The sequence below is a fragment of the Dendrobates tinctorius genome, unplaced genomic scaffold (assembly GCF_039654945.1).
Source record: "Dendrobates tinctorius isolate UK_male_01 unplaced genomic scaffold, ASM3965494v1 ptg000099l, whole genome shotgun sequence".
NCBI lineage: Eukaryota > Metazoa > Chordata > Amphibia > Anura > Dendrobatidae > Dendrobates > Dendrobates tinctorius.
This window is the reverse complement of record NW_027361767.1, coordinates 5,324,939-5,345,062: the sequence shown is the minus strand read 5'-3', so window position 1 is coordinate 5,345,062 and position 20,124 is coordinate 5,324,939. Positions and strand designations below refer to the sequence as shown.

General features: G+C 40.8%; 1 protein-coding gene across 6 annotated transcripts in view; it reads left to right on the top strand.

Annotated features, from left to right (window-relative positions):
- Window positions 1-14,863, top strand: part of NFIX (nuclear factor I X) — a 203,476-nt gene extending 188,613 nt beyond the window's left edge. For 4 of the 6 annotated variants that reach the window (XM_073587474.1, XM_073587473.1, XM_073587477.1 and 1 more), the window contains 2 exons: window positions 1,761-1,852; window positions 8,429-14,863. In XM_073587474.1, the coding sequence (XP_073443575.1) occupies window positions 1,761-1,852; window positions 8,429-8,443 (107 nt within the window). In that variant the 3' untranslated portion in view covers window positions 8,444-14,863. The remainder of the gene's footprint in view (window positions 1-1,760; window positions 1,853-8,428) is intronic. The other 2 variants (XM_073587476.1, XM_073587478.1) reach the window with 1 other exon arrangement.
- Window positions 14,864-20,124: the final 5,261 nt, after the last annotated feature.

Sequence of the window (20,124 nt, the reverse complement as noted above, 5' to 3'; positions counted from 1 at the left end):
TATGTACACAGTGATTGCACCAGCAGAATAGTGAGTGCAGCTCTGGAGTATAATACAGGATTAGTACAGGATCAGTAATGTAATGTATGTACACAGTGACTGCACCAGCAGAATAGTGAGTGCAGCTCTGGGGTATAATACAGGGTGTAACTCAGGATCAGTAATGTAATGTATGTACACAGTGACTGCACCAGCAGAATAGTGAGTGCAGCTCTGGGGTATAATACAGGAGGTAACTCAGGATCAGTAATGTATGTACACTGTCAGTGACTGCACCAGCAGAATAGTGAGTGCAGTTCTGGGGTATAATACAGGATGTAACTCAGGATCAGTAATGTAATGTATGTACACAGTGACTGCACCAGCAGAATAGTGAGTGCAGCTCTGGAGTATAATACAGGATGTAACTCAGGATCAGTAATGTAATGTATGTACGCAGTGACTGCACCAGCAGAATAGTGAGTGCAGCTCTGGGGTATAATACAGGATGTAACTCAGGATCAGTAATGTATGTACACTGTCAGTGACTGCACCAGCAGAATAGTGAGTGCAGCTCTGGGGTATAATACAGGATGTAACTCAGGATCAGTAATGTAATGTATGTACGCAGTGACTGCACCAGCAGAATAGTGAGTGCAGCTCTGGAGTATAATACAGGATGTAACTCAGGATCAGTAATGTAATGTATGTACGCAGTGACTGCACCAGCAGAATAGTGAGTGCAGCTCTGGGGTATAATACAGGATGTAACTCAGGATCAGTAATGTATGTACACTGTCAGTGACTGCACCAGCAGAATAGTGAGTGCAGCTCTGGGGTATAATACAGGATGTAACTCAGGATCAGTAATGTAATGTATGTACGCAGTGACTGCACCAGCAGAATAGTGAGTGCAGCTCTGGAGTATAATACAGGATGTAACTCAGGATCAGTAATGTAATGTATGTACGCAGTGACTGCACCAGCAGAATAGTGAGTGCAGCTCTGGGGTATAATACAGGATGTAACTCAGGATCAGTAATGTATGTACACTGTCAGTGACTGCACCAGCAGAATAGTGAGTGCAGCTCTGGGGTATAATACAGGATGTAACTCAGGATCAGTAATGTAATGTATGTACACAGTGAATGCACCAGCAGAATAGTGAGTGCAGCTCTGGGGTATAATACAGGATGTAACTCAGGATCAGTAATGTAATGTATGTACGCAGTGACTGCACCAGCAGAATAGTGAGTGCAGCTCTGGGGTATAATATTACTAAAGCATAGAAAATGAATGTAATTGGTTTGATGATCAGACCGCTCATGTTAGGCAGGCTGTGCTGAATTGTGTGATGTCCTAATCATCTGTCTCTTGCCTAGCGAGACACACACCAGCAGCGCATTAGTGATTGTACACACGCGTGTCAGGTGTGCATTTAGATATGTGTGTGTTTGTGTAGGGGGAGTTGTGATGTATTAGTTTTGTGTCTGATTGCTTATCTCTTTCTCTCTCTTTTTCCCCATGTGTTCTGACTGTGTGCGCATGTGTTACCACGTGTCCGTCACTGTGTGTTCCATCGTGTGTAATTGCCCTACCATCTGTCTTCACACATTGTTCTGTGGCGTTACCGCATTGCATGGTTTTTGTTGCTACTGTCTTGGCTTCTTTTGTTACTGTGCTATTTTATTGTTGCTGTTCCATCGTTTCGTTTTATGTTTTTTTTTTGCATCATCCCATTGTGTCGCTGTGTCATTGTGTTGCTGTATTGTGTTGTGTAGCATTCTCAGCGCCTTCCCCCGCCGGGTCCAACAGGTTTGTCACAATTGGATCACGAGACAGCAACTTTCTGAACCTCCCCCAGCAGTCTCAAGTAAGTCAGAGATATTCCCTGATATGTAATTCACCACTTACTAAACATAACTCTCCCTCTTGCTTTATGCGCCTCCCCGTAACCTTCCTGTAATAAGCCGTCGACCAATCGCAGCTCTCCATGGAATGTGCCCGCCCCTAATCTCTAATACACACCGATAACTAATCGCTGCTCTCCCTAATCTGTAATCTATAAATCATGCCTAGTCTGAGAAGACACACGGACGACTAATCTCTGTAATCCAGAATGCACGACCTCAAGCCATTGTGTGCTACCCAATAATTTGCCATATAAACTAATCCCAGCTCCTCCCGTAGAATACAAAATCACTAATCCCAGCTGTCCTTATTCCATTTCATCTCACTATGTAAAATTTGGCCCCGATCTGATCGGCATGTGAAATCATTCCCCATGTTACAAATATCATTCATGCACAATGCTGTACTTGTATATATAGAGCTGAATAATTCTACAATTTTGACTTTTTTTTTTATCAGTAAATGACAAAGGAACATGTTGCTTTCTATACTCAATGTGTCTGGTAAAATAAACTCTGATAAGTCAGGAGTCAATGGCGTTGGCACCGAGCCTGATGAAGAGGTAGTATTGAAAGTTTACTAGTTGTCACCATTATTTGCCATTAAAGGGCTTCTCCACTACTAGGACATCCCCTTCTTAAACTAAATGTTTGGCCCCGATAAAATAATAAAGCCTATGAACTCACCTCCTGTGCCGGTGCCGTTTCAGCAGTGTCGGCACTTGTGGTCCCGGGGCTGTGGTGTGGTGTTTATTTCTGTTAATGTTGATAATTATGGCTTACAGCTCATGAAAACCCAAAAGTCATTATCTCAGTAAATTAGAATAATTAACTTAAAGCACCTGCAAAGGCTTCCTAAGCATTTAGAAAGGTGCCTTAATCTGTGTCAGTAGCTCCACAATCATGGGGAAGACCAAGTACCTTTAATCTCTGTCAGTAGCTCAACAATCATGGGGAAGACCAGTACCTTTATTCTGTGTCAGTAGCTCCACAATCATGGGGAAGACCACCTACCTTTAATCTGTGTCAGTAGCTCCACAATCATGGGGAAGACCAAGTACCATTAGTCTGTGTCAGTAGCTCCACAATCATGGGAAAGACCACGTACCTTTAATATGTCAGTAGCTCCACAATCATGGGGAAGACCATGTACCTTTAATCTGTCAGTAGCTCCACAATCATGGGGAAGACCATGTACCTTTAATCTGTGTCAGTAGCTCCACAATCATGGGGAAGACCAAGTATTGAGTGCATTTACTGAACATACATTTCAGTAGGCCAACATTTCGGATTTCATTGGCTGTAAGCCACAATCTTCAACATTAACAGAAATAAACACGAGAAATTGATCACTCTGTGTGTAATGACTCTATATAATATTTGAGATGCACTTTTTTTTTATTGAAGAAATGAAATAAATTAACTTTTTGATGATATTCTAATTTTGTGAAAAGCACCTGTATTCATGTATGTAAATATACAGGAAGGGGGATACAAGCACGGGAAGAAGGGTGGGTATACCTGGATAGAAAATCTATAGTGTAGTCTACTGCACCGTTATGTCCATACAGGAACTCTTATATAGCCCAAGAAAGGGACATATACAGATCATATACCATGCAACCTAAGATGTACATCTTAATCCTGTTCAATAAGCTCAAATAGTGGATGCAATCATACCACAAAAAGGATAGACGTAGAAAAAATTGCACATCCATGCAAGTATCCATCTATTATAGGCTCCTATGTAATTAAGCCCATAGAATAATAAGTATCAGAAGAAAGTCTTCAATAAACTACTTCGATAATACCTTATAGCAGTATTGGACCAAGGTATTGCCGATGAACATCCCAAGCTATACATAAATGGACACATTGAGTAAAAGTATATAAGGCCAGGGTTCAACGTGCGAGAAACTCGAACAGGTCTCGCATCTGAATATCCAGCACTCGGGACGGAGTGTGCGGCTGCATGTCTTTCTATGCAGCCGCACACTCCGGTTCCAAGTGCCGGCGGCAGTGCCGGGAATTGGGATGCGAGACTTGTGTGAATTTCTCGCAAGTCTAAACACCGGCCTAAAGGTAATGTTATCATCAGTGCAGAGAGCCAGGAACTCACCACACCCGACGCGCGTTTCGCTTTGGAAAGCTCTGACATAACGAAAGTGCTATAATCTCTTATAAAACTGAAATAACATCTTAATACACAGTTTCTTAAAGGAGTTGTCCAGTCTAAATTGATAAGTCTGCAGTCACTCTGTGTGCTGCGCCGCACCGTGTGCTGCGAGGAATCGCCTGGTTCTGAGCTGGGAACAGCGGTGAGTCACACAGAGTGAATACAGACTTATCGATTTAGCCCAGACAATCCCTTTAATGTCATGTTGACCCTACACGGTAACACAGATGAGTGATGTTGTGCTACCTGCTTTGAGCCTTTTATACGCTTCATTTATCTGGACACCAACCAGCACACTTACTTGTTAGACAGATAATGTTTCACAGTACCAGCAAAGTCTATGAGATTACAGAATTCTCATGCACGCACCTTGTTTTACTTTTCCTGACTGTTTTGTTCTAGAACTGCGTATTTGCAAAATGCAGCATGTCACTGATTTCAGCGTTTTTGCAGCCTTTTTGACCCATTGAAAGCACAGAGTAGTGCAAAAAAAATGCTGTAAAAACGCAGGGATCAGGTTTTTCTGCGTTTTTTTGGTGCGAAAACCTGATGAAGCTGCATCAGATATTTTTTTTGTGCACTAAACTTTATCAGCAAATGTACCCTGACAAAAACGCAGTGAAAAAAAACACAACAAAAATGCAGCAAAAAATAAGCAAAAAACGCTCAGCAAAACCTGCTTTTTTTACGTTGCTACTTTACTGCCAAGTGAGCAGGTTTTGCCTGCAAAAAAAAAAAACGCAACGTGTGAACACAGCCTAATAGTGATCAAAGCTTGCAGATGATATTTTTCTACAAAAGTCAATCTGTTGTTTTCTTTTAAATTACTTTTATACACCAATGCTTGTGTCTGTAAAGCATATTGATGGAATTGGGGATACAGCGCCAGAGGCAAACAGACTGCTTTCATAAAATATATATATATATATAGTACAGACCAAAAGTTTGGACACACCTTCTCATTCAAAGAGTTTTCTTTATTTTCATGACTATGAAAATTGTAGCTTCACTCTGAAGGCATCAAAACTATGAATTATCACATGTGGAATTATATAATTATCAAAAAAGTGTGAAACAACTGAAAATGTCTTATATTCTAGGTTCTTCAAAGTAGCCACCGTTTGCTTTGATTACTGCTTTGCACACTCTTGGCATTCTCTTGATGAGCTTCAAGAGGTAGTCACCGGAAATGGTCTTCCAACAGTCTTGAAGGAGTTCCCAGAGATGCTTAGCACTTGTTGGCTCGCTTGCCTTCACATATTTTCAGTTGTTTCACACTTTTTTGTTAATTATATAATTCCACATGTGATAATTCATAGTTTTGATGCCTTCAGAGTGAATCTACAATTTTCATAGTCATGAAAGTAAAGAAAACTCTTTGAATGAGAAGGTGTGTCCAATCTTTTGGTCTGTACTGTGTGTATATATATTATGGATAGAAGACGTAACGTTTCATTGCACAGATTTTCCGTCAATGTTAAAACTGCAGATCATCCCTTGGATACCGCCAGATTAGTGATGAGCGAGTATACACCTTACTCGAGATTTCCCGAGCATGCTCTGGTGATCTCTGAGTATTTTGGCGTGCTCAGAGATGTAGTTTCTGTCGCTGTAGCTGCATGATTTGCGGCTGCTAGACAGCCTGAATCCCCTAACAAACAGGCATTCCTCACATGTATTCAGGCTGTCTAGCAGCCGCAAATCATGCAGCTACAGCGACACAAACTAAATCTCCGAGTACATCCAAATGCTCAGAGATCACCAGAGCATGCTCAGGAAATCTCAAGTAAGGAGTATACTTGCTCAACACTACGTCAGATATATTAGGCTTATATGTGCCTATTTTTCTGTTCTTGGTTCTTGCCTTTTTTTCAGAGAGGAAGTCCATTATTCCATTATTGAGATACAAGCTCTCTGTATGTTGCTTTTTCCCGAGCAGTTGAGGTAATAAATTCAAGCATACAGACAAATAGTAGCGCAATCAACAATAAACAACTCATATTTTACACTTGGTGGCACTTCCAGGTAGTTGTTAAAGTTTAAACATTAATATAGTAAAACCATAAATGAGAACAAAATAAGATTTGTGAGAAGAAATGATCCTACAAATAAAAGTTGAGACACTAAAACTAACTATTTTACAAAGAGAAATCCTTGCCGACTTCTCGAAGACTTACAAGTCTTTTTTGCCAAATTTTATTGTTGACCTGGACACACAATGTAATAGTAGCTGAAGAGTAGGGGAAAAAAAAACATTTGTTATTGTGACTCTCTGATGCGGAAATATTAGGAATCAAAGTATTTGGCACCTAATGAGCTAACTTTCGCTAAGTACAAGTTGGTGTTAGCCAGTATTTTTCACTGGGGGGGCGTGTACTTTTTCCCCCTGTATGATTCTGACCAATCATAAGCCGATAGCAACACAGCGCAGAGAGAACACACCTCACAATAGCTTAGAGCGACTTTTTGAGTTTATGAAATGTATGACAGATAATCTGGTCTCCTTGTCTAACCTCCAGCATGATTAGAAAGCAGCAGATAGCAAAAAGATACCGGACAGTGTGTGCCAAAATCATAACTCTCAGGAATATATACAGTAGAGTATTATAGTATAGAGAGATTCTATTAAAACATAGCTTAATTTTTACTTTAAAAAAAATATTAGTGTTAGCCAATATACTAGAAGTAAAAATAATCAGGCCAGCCCACATGTAATTCTGCAATGAGATCTAGAACGTCACCGTGGAGTAAGGAGCTGCGCGAAGATCTTAAACCTGCTGGACAGGGAACAGTCTGTCAGAGGTGGCCTAGCTCCCCATACAGAAGGCAGGAGTGATTTATTTCCATTTCTGCCTTTCTTATTGCTATAAACACAGTGCAGAATGAGTAAAGTGCATACAGTATAGGAAGCACTGGTAGCGCTTCATCCTCCATTCCTAGCAATCATACGATCACCAGGTGTCGGGAGGGATCAGACGCTGCTGTGGCATAACTCAGATAAGCTCCGCATTCCAAACAAAAGGTTGAAATTTGCCTTTTAACTGGGAATAATATGCCAGCCCCAGGTAGTCGGGAAATCAGCAATAATTAAAATTTATATACATTTTAAAGTTCCCTTCAAAGGTCTCTTAGAATCATAGAATGGTAGAGTTGGAAGGGACCTCCTGGGCCATTTGGTCCAACCCCCTGCTCAAAGCAGGATTCGCTAAATCATCCCAGTCAGATGTTCTGACCTAAAAGAGGACAACAAATTAAAAATAAAAAGATAACATCAGGAGAAAAAAATAAAAGTAAAAAATGAAAACGACCACCAGTCCGAATCAACTGTTCCTAGTCCCACCCTCAAAAAAAAAAAATCCCTTGTCCGATATATAAAAAAAAAAATTGCCACGAAATGGAGAACGCAATGTAAGGCCGGTTTCACATTAGCGCTTTTTAAGCGCACGCACGGCCGGGGGTAGCTCCGCCCCCGAGCCGGCTCTCTGCCCAGCGTGCCCGCCCCTTGCTTGTAGCGCCGCCTACTAGCGGACAGCGGCGCCTGCGATCGGCGCACCCTATCTTTAGCATAGGATGCGCAGATCGTGCGCAGGCCGTGTGCTAGTTGCGCTTTGACCTGCGCTGCGCACTTTTGACGGTGCGCCGTGCGCGCCAAAATCCGAAAAGTTTGATTTTGGCGCGCACGGCGCACCGTCAAAAGTGCGCAGCGCAGGTCAAAGCGCAACTAGCGCACGGCCTGCGCACGATCTGCGCACCCTATGCTAAAGATAGGGTGCGCCGATCGCAGGCGCCGCCGTCCGCTAGTAGGCGGTGCTACAAGCAAGGGGCGGGCACGCCGGGCAGAGAGCCGGCTCGGGGGCGGAGCTACCCCCGGCCGTGCGTGCGCTTAAAAAGCGCTAATGTAAAACCGGCCTAAGTGTTCCTTTTGTGGATGTATTTTTTTTTTATTTCTCTATCCATCTATTTATATAGTCATGCCTGAAAGTGTTGGCACCCTTGAAATTGTTCCAGAAAATGAAGTATTTCTCCCAGAAAATGATTGCAATTACACTTGTTTTGTTATACACTGGTTTATTTCCTTTGTCTGTATTGGAGCAACACAGAAAAAAAAAAAACAGAGGAAAAAAGGCAATATGGACAACATTCATCATAGTAGATAGTCTCCTCCCACCAGCTCAGAGTGAATTGCAAATTATGAAATAGACTTTCCAGTGGCAGAAAACCATGCATGACAACTGGTCCATGAAGAAGAAAGTTTTTAGAAGTTTTCTTTCAGGAAGATGTGTTTATAAGAAAATTCTGCTCTATTTAATTATTAAGATATAGGTTTTAACTCTACTTTCTCTCTTTTTTTTTTTTCTTCCAGTCGTGGTTCCTTTAATATCACCGCTAAGCTGCAAATCTATGAGCGGATGGAACAAAGATACGTGACACGGACCCCCACCCTCTATATACACTTGACTACAGGAGGTCTTCCCCAGAGCAAGCACGGAACACTAGGACCTTCTACATAATGCGTACGACAGAAAACCTTAAAAAAAAAACACAAAAAAACACAAAAAAAGTCAAAAAATAAAGCTTTTTTTTGGGAGGTGGGGGCAGAACGTTTTAATGTCTGCGCTGCTTAACACCCTCTGGTAGTGAAGGGAAAATGCCACTCCCTTATCACCCCTTGTTTCTCATCCCTGCTAATTTTGTCTCGTCAGTGCTTTCCCACTTGTCATATCCCGTTCTCACCTCTTCAGGTTTCACTTTTTACAAAAAGATATGAGCGTTCGTGCCTCATCTGTTGGTGACATAATCGGCTGGGGTATTTCGGACCTCTGGTCTCTTCCTCCAGTGGCATGATATATTTGTATGGATGGAAGAGACTTTATATCTATGGAGTCTGTGCCTCATTTTCGAGTAACCATGAAAGAAGTATTTCGTATCACTAGCCATTTGTCGTCCCATCTCCTGATCAGTCAGGTAGAGATTAGTGATGAGCGAATGTGCTGGGATAAGGTGTTATCTGCTCAGGTGCTAATCGGGTGTTTTCGGCGTGCTCGAATACTATGTTCGAGTCCCCGTGGCTGCATGCTTGTTCAGCAATCTCTGCATGTGTTGCGGCTGTCGAACAGCCACGAGACATGCAGCCGCGGGGACTCAAACATAATATTCAGGCACGCCAAAGCTATGCTTGAGTCATTCTAGCCCCATGTCTCGCGGCTTTATTGACAGTCGCAACAGATGCAGGGATTGCCTAACAAACAGGAAATCCCTCCATGTGTTGCAGCTGTCAAACAGCCGCGAGACATGCAGCTGCAGGGACTCGAACATAGTATTCGAGCACACCGAAGATATGCTGGAGTTGCCGCTGTTGAATGTCTCATGACTTTTTTGACAGTCGCAATACATACAGGGATTCCCTAGCAAACAGGAAATCCCTCCATGTGTTGCAGCTGTCAAACAGCCGCGAGACATGCAGCAGCGTGGACTCGAACATAGTAGTCGAGCACACCGAAAATATGCTGGAGTTGCCGCTGTTGAATGTCTCGTGACTTTTTGACAGTCACAATACATACAGGGATTCCCTAGCAAACAGGAAATCCCTCCATGTGTTGCAGCTGTCAAACAGCCGCGAGACATGCAGCAGCGGAGACTCGAACATAGTATTCGAGCACAGCGAAGACACTCAGCTAGCACACGAGCATGGTTGAATAACGCCTTATCCCAGCATATTCACTCATCACTTATAGAGGTATTAATGGCTTCATGATGCAGAAAAAATATCCAATACATTTATACAGTTCTCACTATTAAATGCTTTTATTCCATACGACAACAAAAAAAAATCTAAATTTTTAATATCATCTGTGTTTTAAAAGCTTAAGAGCATAAATGAGCACCATGGACATAACGGCAAGGGACAATGACGTAACTTCAAACACTTAAGTGCAATGATTTAAAATTAGTTTTTAGTAATTTTTTTTCTTTCAAGGTTACTATTTAATAGCATGAATACATTTCTTTTTTTTTTTTAAAGATTTTTTTTTTTCTCTTTTTCCAGAAAGTCCCTTATTTTCCCCCAGCGGACTCTAAAAATAAAAAAAAATTAAAAAATGGGGAAATCTGTCTGCCTTCAGACATTAACAGTTTTTTTTTCTTGGGAATTTTTTTCTTGCACTAAATATAATGAAATCTTGTTATGATCGTTTCTGTGTTTGCATCTGTTTGACCCGTTGCACTATTTTTTTTTATTTTTTTTTACAATTTCTTTGTAAAAATAATAAAAAAAAAAAAAAAAAGAAGAAAATAAGTCGAAACGTGAAATGTTTAACGAAAAGAAAAAAAAAAGCAGCAGAGTATTGATTCTATCGAAACTGTAGTATGTAATTATCTTTTTTTTTGGCGCAAATATTCAGTGTTTTTTACTCACTTAAAGTTATAGAATTTGGCGCAAAAAAAAAATTGTGAACAAAAAAATTCTCCAAAAATTTGGTCTTTTTTCCCAAGTATTTTGATTAAAAAAAAACCTTTATAAACAGAAATTAATTGAAATAAGTCTTATTTAATATCTCCAATGCCGGAGTGTTAAGTACTAGACTTTGATATCTGAGAGTGTTGGCCAAGTTTTAACTTCTCATCGATAAGGTGATATTTTCTGTTTCCAATAATCATTTTACGTGATTTATTTTGAGAACTGCTGGACAAATGTCATTTTTTTTCTGCTGCTGGTTAACAACTATATTTAATGAGTTGGATGTAAGATTTTGGAAATTTTTAACCCCTTTGGTGCTTTGCTTTTATTAAAAAAAAAAAACACATCTGAAAACCAACATTAAAGCATGATGCACTTTTTTTTTCTTTTTTTTCTTTTCTTTTTTTTTTAGCGTTCCCACTTTTTATAGGAACTATATTTAGGGTGTGATTGCAGGGTGGGGTGTTAAGGAGGATGTAGAAAAGTGTTCAATGGCCATTTGTTAAAAAAAAACAAAAAAAAACCTTTTTTTCTTTTTTTCTTTTTTTTTTTTTTTTAATCATTTGTGTGTGTTTTTTTTATTTGACGAATCGGATTTTATTTTTTTCAGTAGGATTTCGTCTACGGTTGGGAATGCCATAAATGTCTAATTTGCTATAAACCGGATATTGGGGATTCATTCCTAAAAATTTCCCAGCAAGAGGGTTTCACGATGGACAATTACCAGCCTGCATAGTGCCTTTCTGTAATTCTGTAATGGTAAAGATAAGAGGAGCTGGGATGTCTTAAAAAAAAATAAAAAGGAAATTAAATATGAACGTTGACCCCCCCCCCCCAAAAAAAAAGGCCATGACAAAAAATAGTTTATGTTGTGTGACTGTAATATTATTGATTACAGGATTAAATCCTTTTTATCATCCCATAAACCAATCCTAATTACTTAAGACGCACTTGTCCTACAATAATGGGATTATATACGACTTAGCAGCAATGTCTGCAGTGAAGTGATCATTACGATAATATTGCAAAAAAAATTGGCTTCCTTATTTAAAAAATAGCATTCATCATACAATTATTCTTGATATGAAGCAGAGTTTCCTGCACATTAATACAAAGAAACCCCCGAAGCACTAAACAGAGGGGGATGTGACTTTGGGAGGGGTGGACCTATAACTCCTGCAGCCCGCTTCCCATATTCTGCTCTGATTATTGAGTAATGCTCTTTTTTATGCCCTTTTGGTGCACACTTTTATCAGTGTTTTTTTTGGGGGGTCAGGAAACACTGGGATTCTGCACTTAGGCTTCTGTAAAGAAATACAGCTGCTTATGTGGAAAAACCAAACCCCTTCCCCCCCTACGGACCCATAGAAGTTTGGGTTCTGGTACCCAACCTGAATGTTATTCCAAAAGTCGGTTGGGGTTTCAGAGCTGTACCTGAATTTAAACCAGAACCAGAAGTGCTGACCCTTGGATCTAAAAAAAAATATATAGCTGTCTCTCTCTATCAGACTTCCCTTGGAACTCCGAACATTACAATGGACTTCCGACAGAAGTCCAAGTTCAGTGTTTAATACCGGACACTATGGACTACTGGGATAAGTTCGAGTTCAGCGTTTAACACCGTACACTAACTGTACGGTACAAACCCCTAGTCATCTCTAGTCTCAGTAAGAAAAAAATCTCTCTCTGCAATGGACTTCCCATGGAACACCGATCATTGCAACGGACTTCCCCCGAACTCCGAACTCCCACGGAATTCTGAACATCTGAAAATTGCAACAGACTTCCTCCGGATCTCCGAACTCCCCAGGAACACTGAATATTGCAACAGACTTCCTCCAAAACTCCGATCTCCCCCTGAACACCGAACATTGCAATGGACTTCCCCAGGCAATCCGAACTCTCACGGAACTCTGAACGTTGCAACAGACTTCCCCCGGGGAAAGTCGGTGTTCTGCATTTCGCACCTGGCACTAACTGTTCGGTACAAACCCCTAGTCATCTCTAGTCTGGGTAAGAAAAAAATCTCTGCAACGGACTTCCCCCGGAACACCGAACATTGCAACGGACTTCCCCCGGAACACCGAACATTGCAACGGACTTCCCCCGGAACACCGAACATTGCAACGGACTTCCCCCGGAACACCGAACATTGCAACGGACTTCCCCCGGAACACCGAACATTGCAACGGACTTCCCCCGGAACACCGAACATTGCAACGGACTTCCCCCGGAACACCGAACATTGCAACGGACTTCCCCCGGAACACCGAACATTGCAACGGACTTCCCCCGGAACACCGAACATTGCAACGGACTTCCCCCGGAACACCGAACATTGCAACGGACTTCCCCCGGAACACCGAACATTGCAACGGACTTCCCCCGGAACACCGAACATTGCAACTGACTTCCCCCGGGGAAAGCCGGTGTTCAGCATTTCGCACCTGGCACTAACTGTTCAGTACAAACCCCTAGTCATCTCTAGTTTGGGTAAAAAAACAATCTCTCTGCATCGGACTTCCCCCGGAACACCGAACATTGCAACGGACTTCCCTCGGAACACCGAACATTGCAACAGACTTCCCCCCCTGGGAAAGCCGGTGTTTAGCATTTCGCACCTGGCACTAACTGTTCGGTACAAACCCCTAATCATCTCTAGTTTGGGTAAAAAAACAATCTCTCTGCAACGGACTTCCCCCAGAACACCAAACATTGCAACGGACTTCCCCCGGAACACCGAACATTGTAACGGACTTCCAGGAAAAGTCAGTGTACGGCGTTTAGCACCAGACACTAACTGTCCGGTACGAACCCCGAACTTTTAAGATCAGGTTCGCTCATCTCTAAACAAATACCAAGCGACTTTGTTCCTCTATATCATTCGGCAACTTCTGATGACATCGCTCATACATGTATGGCAGAAGTTGGGAAAATTTGCTTCGCTGTTCCATTCCCGGTGGGTGTCAACTGCTATTGGAGCTACTTCTGATAGCAGTTTAACCCCTCAGATACCATGGTGAACAGCGACCATGACATCTAAGTGGTTAGAGGTGGGGGGCCCTCTGTCACCCCGAATGTGGTCCTATTCAAACTTTTGCTATATGACCCTTAGATTTCTATATATGCTCCTGACGAGCTAATTATTTTGTAACTTAGTGGCTAAGCATGTAATTACCTAAGAAAGGCAAAAGGTGGCCAACATGAAGATATACTGAATAAATTATCAGAAAGTTTGGACTTATTTGCAAAACCAGATTTACCGCGATCACAAGAGGAATTCCCTGATGTTCACGTCAGGACCGGATGATGTGTATGATAAGTGCGTGTTAAGTTTAGCGTCAAGATGAGAAAACACTTACTATTTTCTAAAATTAAAAACAAACCGGGATTGAATATAAAATAAAGTTAGAGGTGAACGTTAGTGATTATATTATGGGAAATGACTACGTAGAAGCACAGAGATATTCTCGTTAATTTGCGACGAATAATTGGGCACAAAAATAATTTGAACATTTTTTTTTTTTTTTTTTCAAAAAGGCCGTTAACAGTTTTCTGCGCTCATCAGAAGGTATACAGTTCTTGTAGCTCTCGAGAAAGGCAGCACATATCTATATATAAATATATAAATATATAGATATATCATTACATTGCATATCCAGAATGAACATCCCTCCTCTCTTCTCATTTGGTATTTGACCCACTTTTAACCATTCTCCCTCTCTCTTATACTTCCCTTTATTCTAATCATATTACCACTGTGTATGCTCCACTGCTCTCCGCAGAATGTGTAAATGGAATGCTTCATGTCAGTATAGCGCCCCCTTCTGTAAAATTTTTCCCCGTTCTCATCTTCTTTTTCGACCAGTGCTCTACTGATGGACTCATCTGGTAGCCCATTTAAAGTTTCCTATTACGTCTTTTCTAAAACTATGTAAACTACATGTCATCTCCACTCTCCTCCCTCTGACTTTTCTATAACCTTCCCCTTTCCTCTCAGCACCTACTATCTAAGCTAAGCCCCACCCCTGATTATCTAAGCCCCACCCCTGATTATCTAACCCCCCTGTACTTCCTTTTACTATCCACTTTCTCATTTTCAGCTTCCCCCGTTCCTCTCCTTTTAACGACTTTTTAATCTCCGAATCTCTTGTCTCCCTACTCAATGTGTATTTTATTCCTGCTTGAAATATTATCAGTTTTATTTTTTTTATACGTTTTTTAATCCCCTCGTACCCGAATCGCGTCAGCCCTGCCCAGTATCCGACCCTACCCCTGTGCTTCCCCATTGGATGGCTATTATTATGTGTATGTGAAATAAAAATCATTTCCTGGAAGTAATCTTGGATACGACTGTTTATTCCATACTGCAGCCAACGCGTTTTACCAAAAAGATGTGAAAGAGTAAAGATACCAGTACCAAAACATTTAGGGATTATGTTAGTACATGTAAGTAGAAAAGATCCAGCTTCTAAAGTCTTTATTGGAGCCAATAACAGGTTACTTGCTGTGACCAAAACTTATAAATGTGGTCGGAGTGTGAAAGATGCCAAGAGGATAGAAGGATAGAAAAATGGACGCGTTTCAGAACCGCATCCAGTTTTCTATCCCCTGGCACCATCCACATTCTGACGGGCGATCCGGAAGTCACAACTCAATGTAAGTGAATGAGAGCCGGTACAAGGCTCCCGTAGACTAAGGGCAGGTAGAGACTGCTGTATTTTTGGTTCGGACAAAGCCTCGGATCACATCCGGACCAATGTAAATCTATGGGGCTTTGTACACGTTTAATTTTTTCCATGGACAGAGTCTGTTCAAGAAAAAAAGAAGTAGCTGCATGCCGGAGTTTGATCCGATATTCGGATACAAGTCAATGAGTTTGTGGAAACCATGGGACTGCACTCGGATGACATCTGATTGCAGTCGGATTTCCATGGACTGACAGAATGGAGAAGATGGAGACATTTTTTCTCCATCTTCTCCTCATCTGAAATAATCGGATCATGCTATGACCAAACTTTCATGATAGGATCATTTGGATAATCCACCTGATGAGAGAATCTACAGTCGTTTCCATAAGATGGCGGGGGGGACCTGATCGATGCAGTGAAGAGCAGAAGACAGCGGCCAATAAGTATTTTACTAGGGGCAGGAAACGTACATTAGTGATACCACTTTGGGGGTGAAACAACAGAAAAAAAGTCAAAATAATACCATAAAGAAGAGTCCTGCCATTATTACAGTGTCCATTTTAAGACATGATCATATATCAAAATCAAACATCAGAAATACTCTGTCTGATACCTGATTCTGATACCTGGTACCTGACCCTGATACCTGACCCTGATACCTGACCCTGATACCTGACATCTGATACCTGACATCTGATACCTGACATCTGATACCTGACATCTGATACCTGACTCTGATACCTGATATCTGATACCTGACTCTGATACCTGACTCATTCAAACATCAGAATCAGAAGGTCTTTCAGATACCTTCAATGCAGGATTTGAGTGGTTCGTCTTATAAGCGAAGAAAACATCCATTTGCTGCTGGTTGCGCTAAAACATGAGGTCAAGCCACGGAGTTAAGTATACTTTGATTTTTTAACCCATGCCTCCTGGCACACAAACTGCAGAGTTGTTTCACTGTGATGAGTGAAGAAAGTCACATATCATATGTCAAAATTTAAATCCAAATGATTTTTCAACTCACTGAGAGTTTGGAAAGCAGATTTCCTTACCAAAAAAAATTGAGCTTGGTATCGCTTGAGCTTGTAGTAGAATGGTAATGCTGGTCAGGTATCAGATATCAGGTATCTGATATCAGGTATCTGATATCAGAGTCAGGTATCAGATATCAGGTATCAGATATCAGGTATCTGATATCAGGTATCTGATATCAGAGTCAGGTATCAGATATCAGGTATCTGATATCAGGTATCTGATATCAGAGTCAGATATCAGGTATCTGATATCAGATATCAGAGTCAGGTATCAGATATCAGGTATCAGATATCAGGTATCAGATATCAGGTATCTGATATCAGGTATCTGATATCAGATATCAGGTATCTGATATCAGGTATCAGATATCAGATATCAGGTATCTGATATCAGGTATCTGATATCAGAGTCAGGTATCAGATATCAGGTATCTGATATCAGGTATCAGATATCAGAGTCAGGTATCAGATATCAGGTATCTGATATCAGGTATCAGATATCAGGTATCTGATATCAGGTATCAGATATCAGAGTCAGGTATCAGATATCAGGTATCAGATATCAGGTATCTGATATCAGGTATCTGATATCAGGTATCAGATATCAGAGTCAGGTATCAGACAGAGTATTTCTGATGCTTGATTTTGATATATGATCATGTCCTAAAATGGACACTGTACATTATAGCGAATGTAAAATACTTAAATGAAGATTTTGTGTTTTATGTATATTTTTTGGCAATGTATATTGTCTTTTTAATATCCATGGTCAGTGTGTGATAATACAGATAGTCCAGACTATGTGTATTATCAGAGGCTGGGTTACAGTGGCAGGTAACACATCTTCATAAACAGCTGATAAAACAGAATCCACCAATCTCAATGAGCGATGTAACAGTTCACGTCCTCCCCTTCCCTTTACACACGCTCATTAGATGCTTCAATATATAGCGGGTCTCAGTCTATTGTTGCTAATATACATGTGGATTTCCGGAAACCACCTGAAGTAGGAGTCTAAAATAGCCTCAAATGGTTTATTTATTTATTATTTTACTTACTTATATAGCGCCATTAATTCCATAGCGTTTTATAGCCATTATTTATCATCACTGTCCCCGATGGGGCTCACAGTCTAGATTCCCTATCAGTATGTCTTTGGAAGGTGGGAGGAAACCGGAGAACCCGGAGGAAACCCACACAAACACGGGGAGAACATACAAACTCCTTGCAGATGTTGTCCTTGGTGGGATTTGAACCCAGGACCCAAGCGCTGCCAGGCTGCAGTGCTAACCACTGAGTAGGGGTGATGGGTGAATGTTGGAATTTTTTTGAAAAATTATTAAAATTTTACAAGCACAATAGAGTATAAATCTAAAACAAAACTTATTACGTGAGTGTAAAACACCTAGCAAACAGGTTTGAGGGGATAAAATTCTGTGTGTTCAGGAGTCAAAGAACACTGGACCCAAATGGCAGGATCCTATTTCTGGACCCCACTGTGTGCAGGAAGCGACCGTCTTCTGACCTCAATTATATTTTTAATACAGATTGTGAATAGAGATGAGCGAACCTTCAGCGTTCGTACCTTACAATGTGCTAAACGCCAAACTCGGACTTTCCCCGTTGCAATGTTTGGAGTTCCGCGGGAAGTCCGTTGTAGAAAGAGAGAGAGTTTTTTCTGCTGCAAAATTCAGGTCCCAATGATTTGCAATGGGGTTCAGCTCTGGTACCCAAACCAAATTTTGGACTAAAGTTCGAGTCGACAACCAGAACCCGAACTTCCACGGGTCCGCTCATCCCTATTGGTTAGCTTTCTTTTTGAACACTTTATTCTTGATTTATTAGATCCATGGTTTAATTGTTTTACAGATGACTCCAGATGCCTCCAACATGAGGAACACCACTGGTTAAGGACATCATTAAGCACACCTAATTGATTTATAATATTATTTTAATACAAATTATGCCTATTTCTCATCTATTTCAAGATCTGGAACTTAAACCAGGCCTTCCAATATAACCTATAGGATGTGCAATGAATTGCTGTGCAGAAAAAAGTACCTATGCTTACAATCAAATTACAAAGCAGTCGATATATTCAGTGCTGTAACACATCAAGCATAAGGATTCTGCTTAATCTATACCTCTCTTCTACAATAGCGCACTCTAGCAATATCAGTTAATAATAATTGGCATAGTACTAAAATATTAAAATCATTAACTTACATGGTGCGCCATGTCCGAGCTGTTTTCCTCCACCCCGACGTGCGTTTCGTCCACACTTCTTCATGGGTCGTTATTAACTGATATTGCTAATTGCAGAGTGGTGTTCCTCATATTGGAGGTATTTGTCTTTTTTGTCATGAATTGTATTTTAGATGAATTGTATATTTAATAAGATTGCTAGTTTTAATGAGATTAATTTCTTACTTTTTTGTGCTTCTCTGTTCACTTTTTCTCTTGAAGTAGAGGTATAAGTGACAGATGTGGTTGTAATATTCAATGCATAGCACAAAGTAATTTTTTGTTGATTAAATGCTACAAAAAATAGCAGAAATTGTGCTCAATCATCCTGAGTGATATATAACATTATAAATACCAACACAAAAGACTGAGCAAACAAGAGGAAACTAATCTACCAATCAACATATGAAAACGAGTGCACACAAAGGTCTCATAAAAACGAACACTTTATTAAATATACTTAAAAAAGGTTTAAACACAAAAGATGTACATATACCAAAATACCAAAACAGAATGTTCCTAGATGTGGCACCAGTAACATGTACAAAGTATGAGATGTAAAGTAACACGACAGATTCCAAATAGGACAAAGAACCCCATCTACGTAATAATTCAAGGCAACTAACAAGTGTCATGACTGGTACTAAATAGTTTAGCGAAAAAATGCATAAGGTAAGTCCTTACAGAAAAGATGGTATGTCAGTGAAAAGGGGGGTCTGGTACATGCATCCTGATCCACCTGCCCCAACGCACGTTTCACCCAGAGGCTTCGCCCCCTGATGAAATAGTCACCCGAGATTATGGGAGTAGGGATATAATAATAATAAGAGTATTATTCCCTACCAACGCATTACTACCTTAGTTATATCAGTGAAGTGTACATGTGGGGAACGGCGTTGATGGGGATGCTGCAAGGCGTGACACCACAACCTGCCGAATTTATGAAGAACAGTGGCGTTCCGTATCCCAGAAATCTCACTCCGGTATCTGACTGGAGTAGTGCATGCAGGCGCTTGCCATTCTTCAGATACTCCAGACTTATGAAGTGGCGTGCACCCGTTTGAAAATCATGAACGTCTGACTCCAGTACCACCCCTCATCAAGACCAACGTTATCAACGCCGCTCTTGATGAACTGGGCCCGTAAAGTTTACTTTTCTATAAGGAATAGGAAACATTAGTAACAAAAAGCCTAGAAAAATAAAAGAAGCATTGTTTTTAAATTGTATAAGGCTCTAAATTTCCTAAAGCCTTATTTACCAACATGACATAAAAGCCATTATAGCTGTGCTATTGAATCCAATAGATATTAAGTACATGAAACTGAAGATGGCGCCACACGCACTATTAATACTTACTGTATAGTGGCTTACAATAACTTCACACCTCGCAGAGCTCCACAGCTCACACAAATGGAGAGGGCAGACACTTCTTTATTCTTTAATTTGCTTTATTTTAGATACTGTATCATAGAATCGTAGAGTTGGAAGGGACCTCCAGGGTCATCATGTCCAACCTCATGCTCAAAGCAGGATTCACTAAACCATCTCAGACGGATGTCAGTCCAGCCTCTGAAGACTTCCATTGAAGGAGATCTCACCCCCTCTCATGGCAGCCTGTTCCACTCA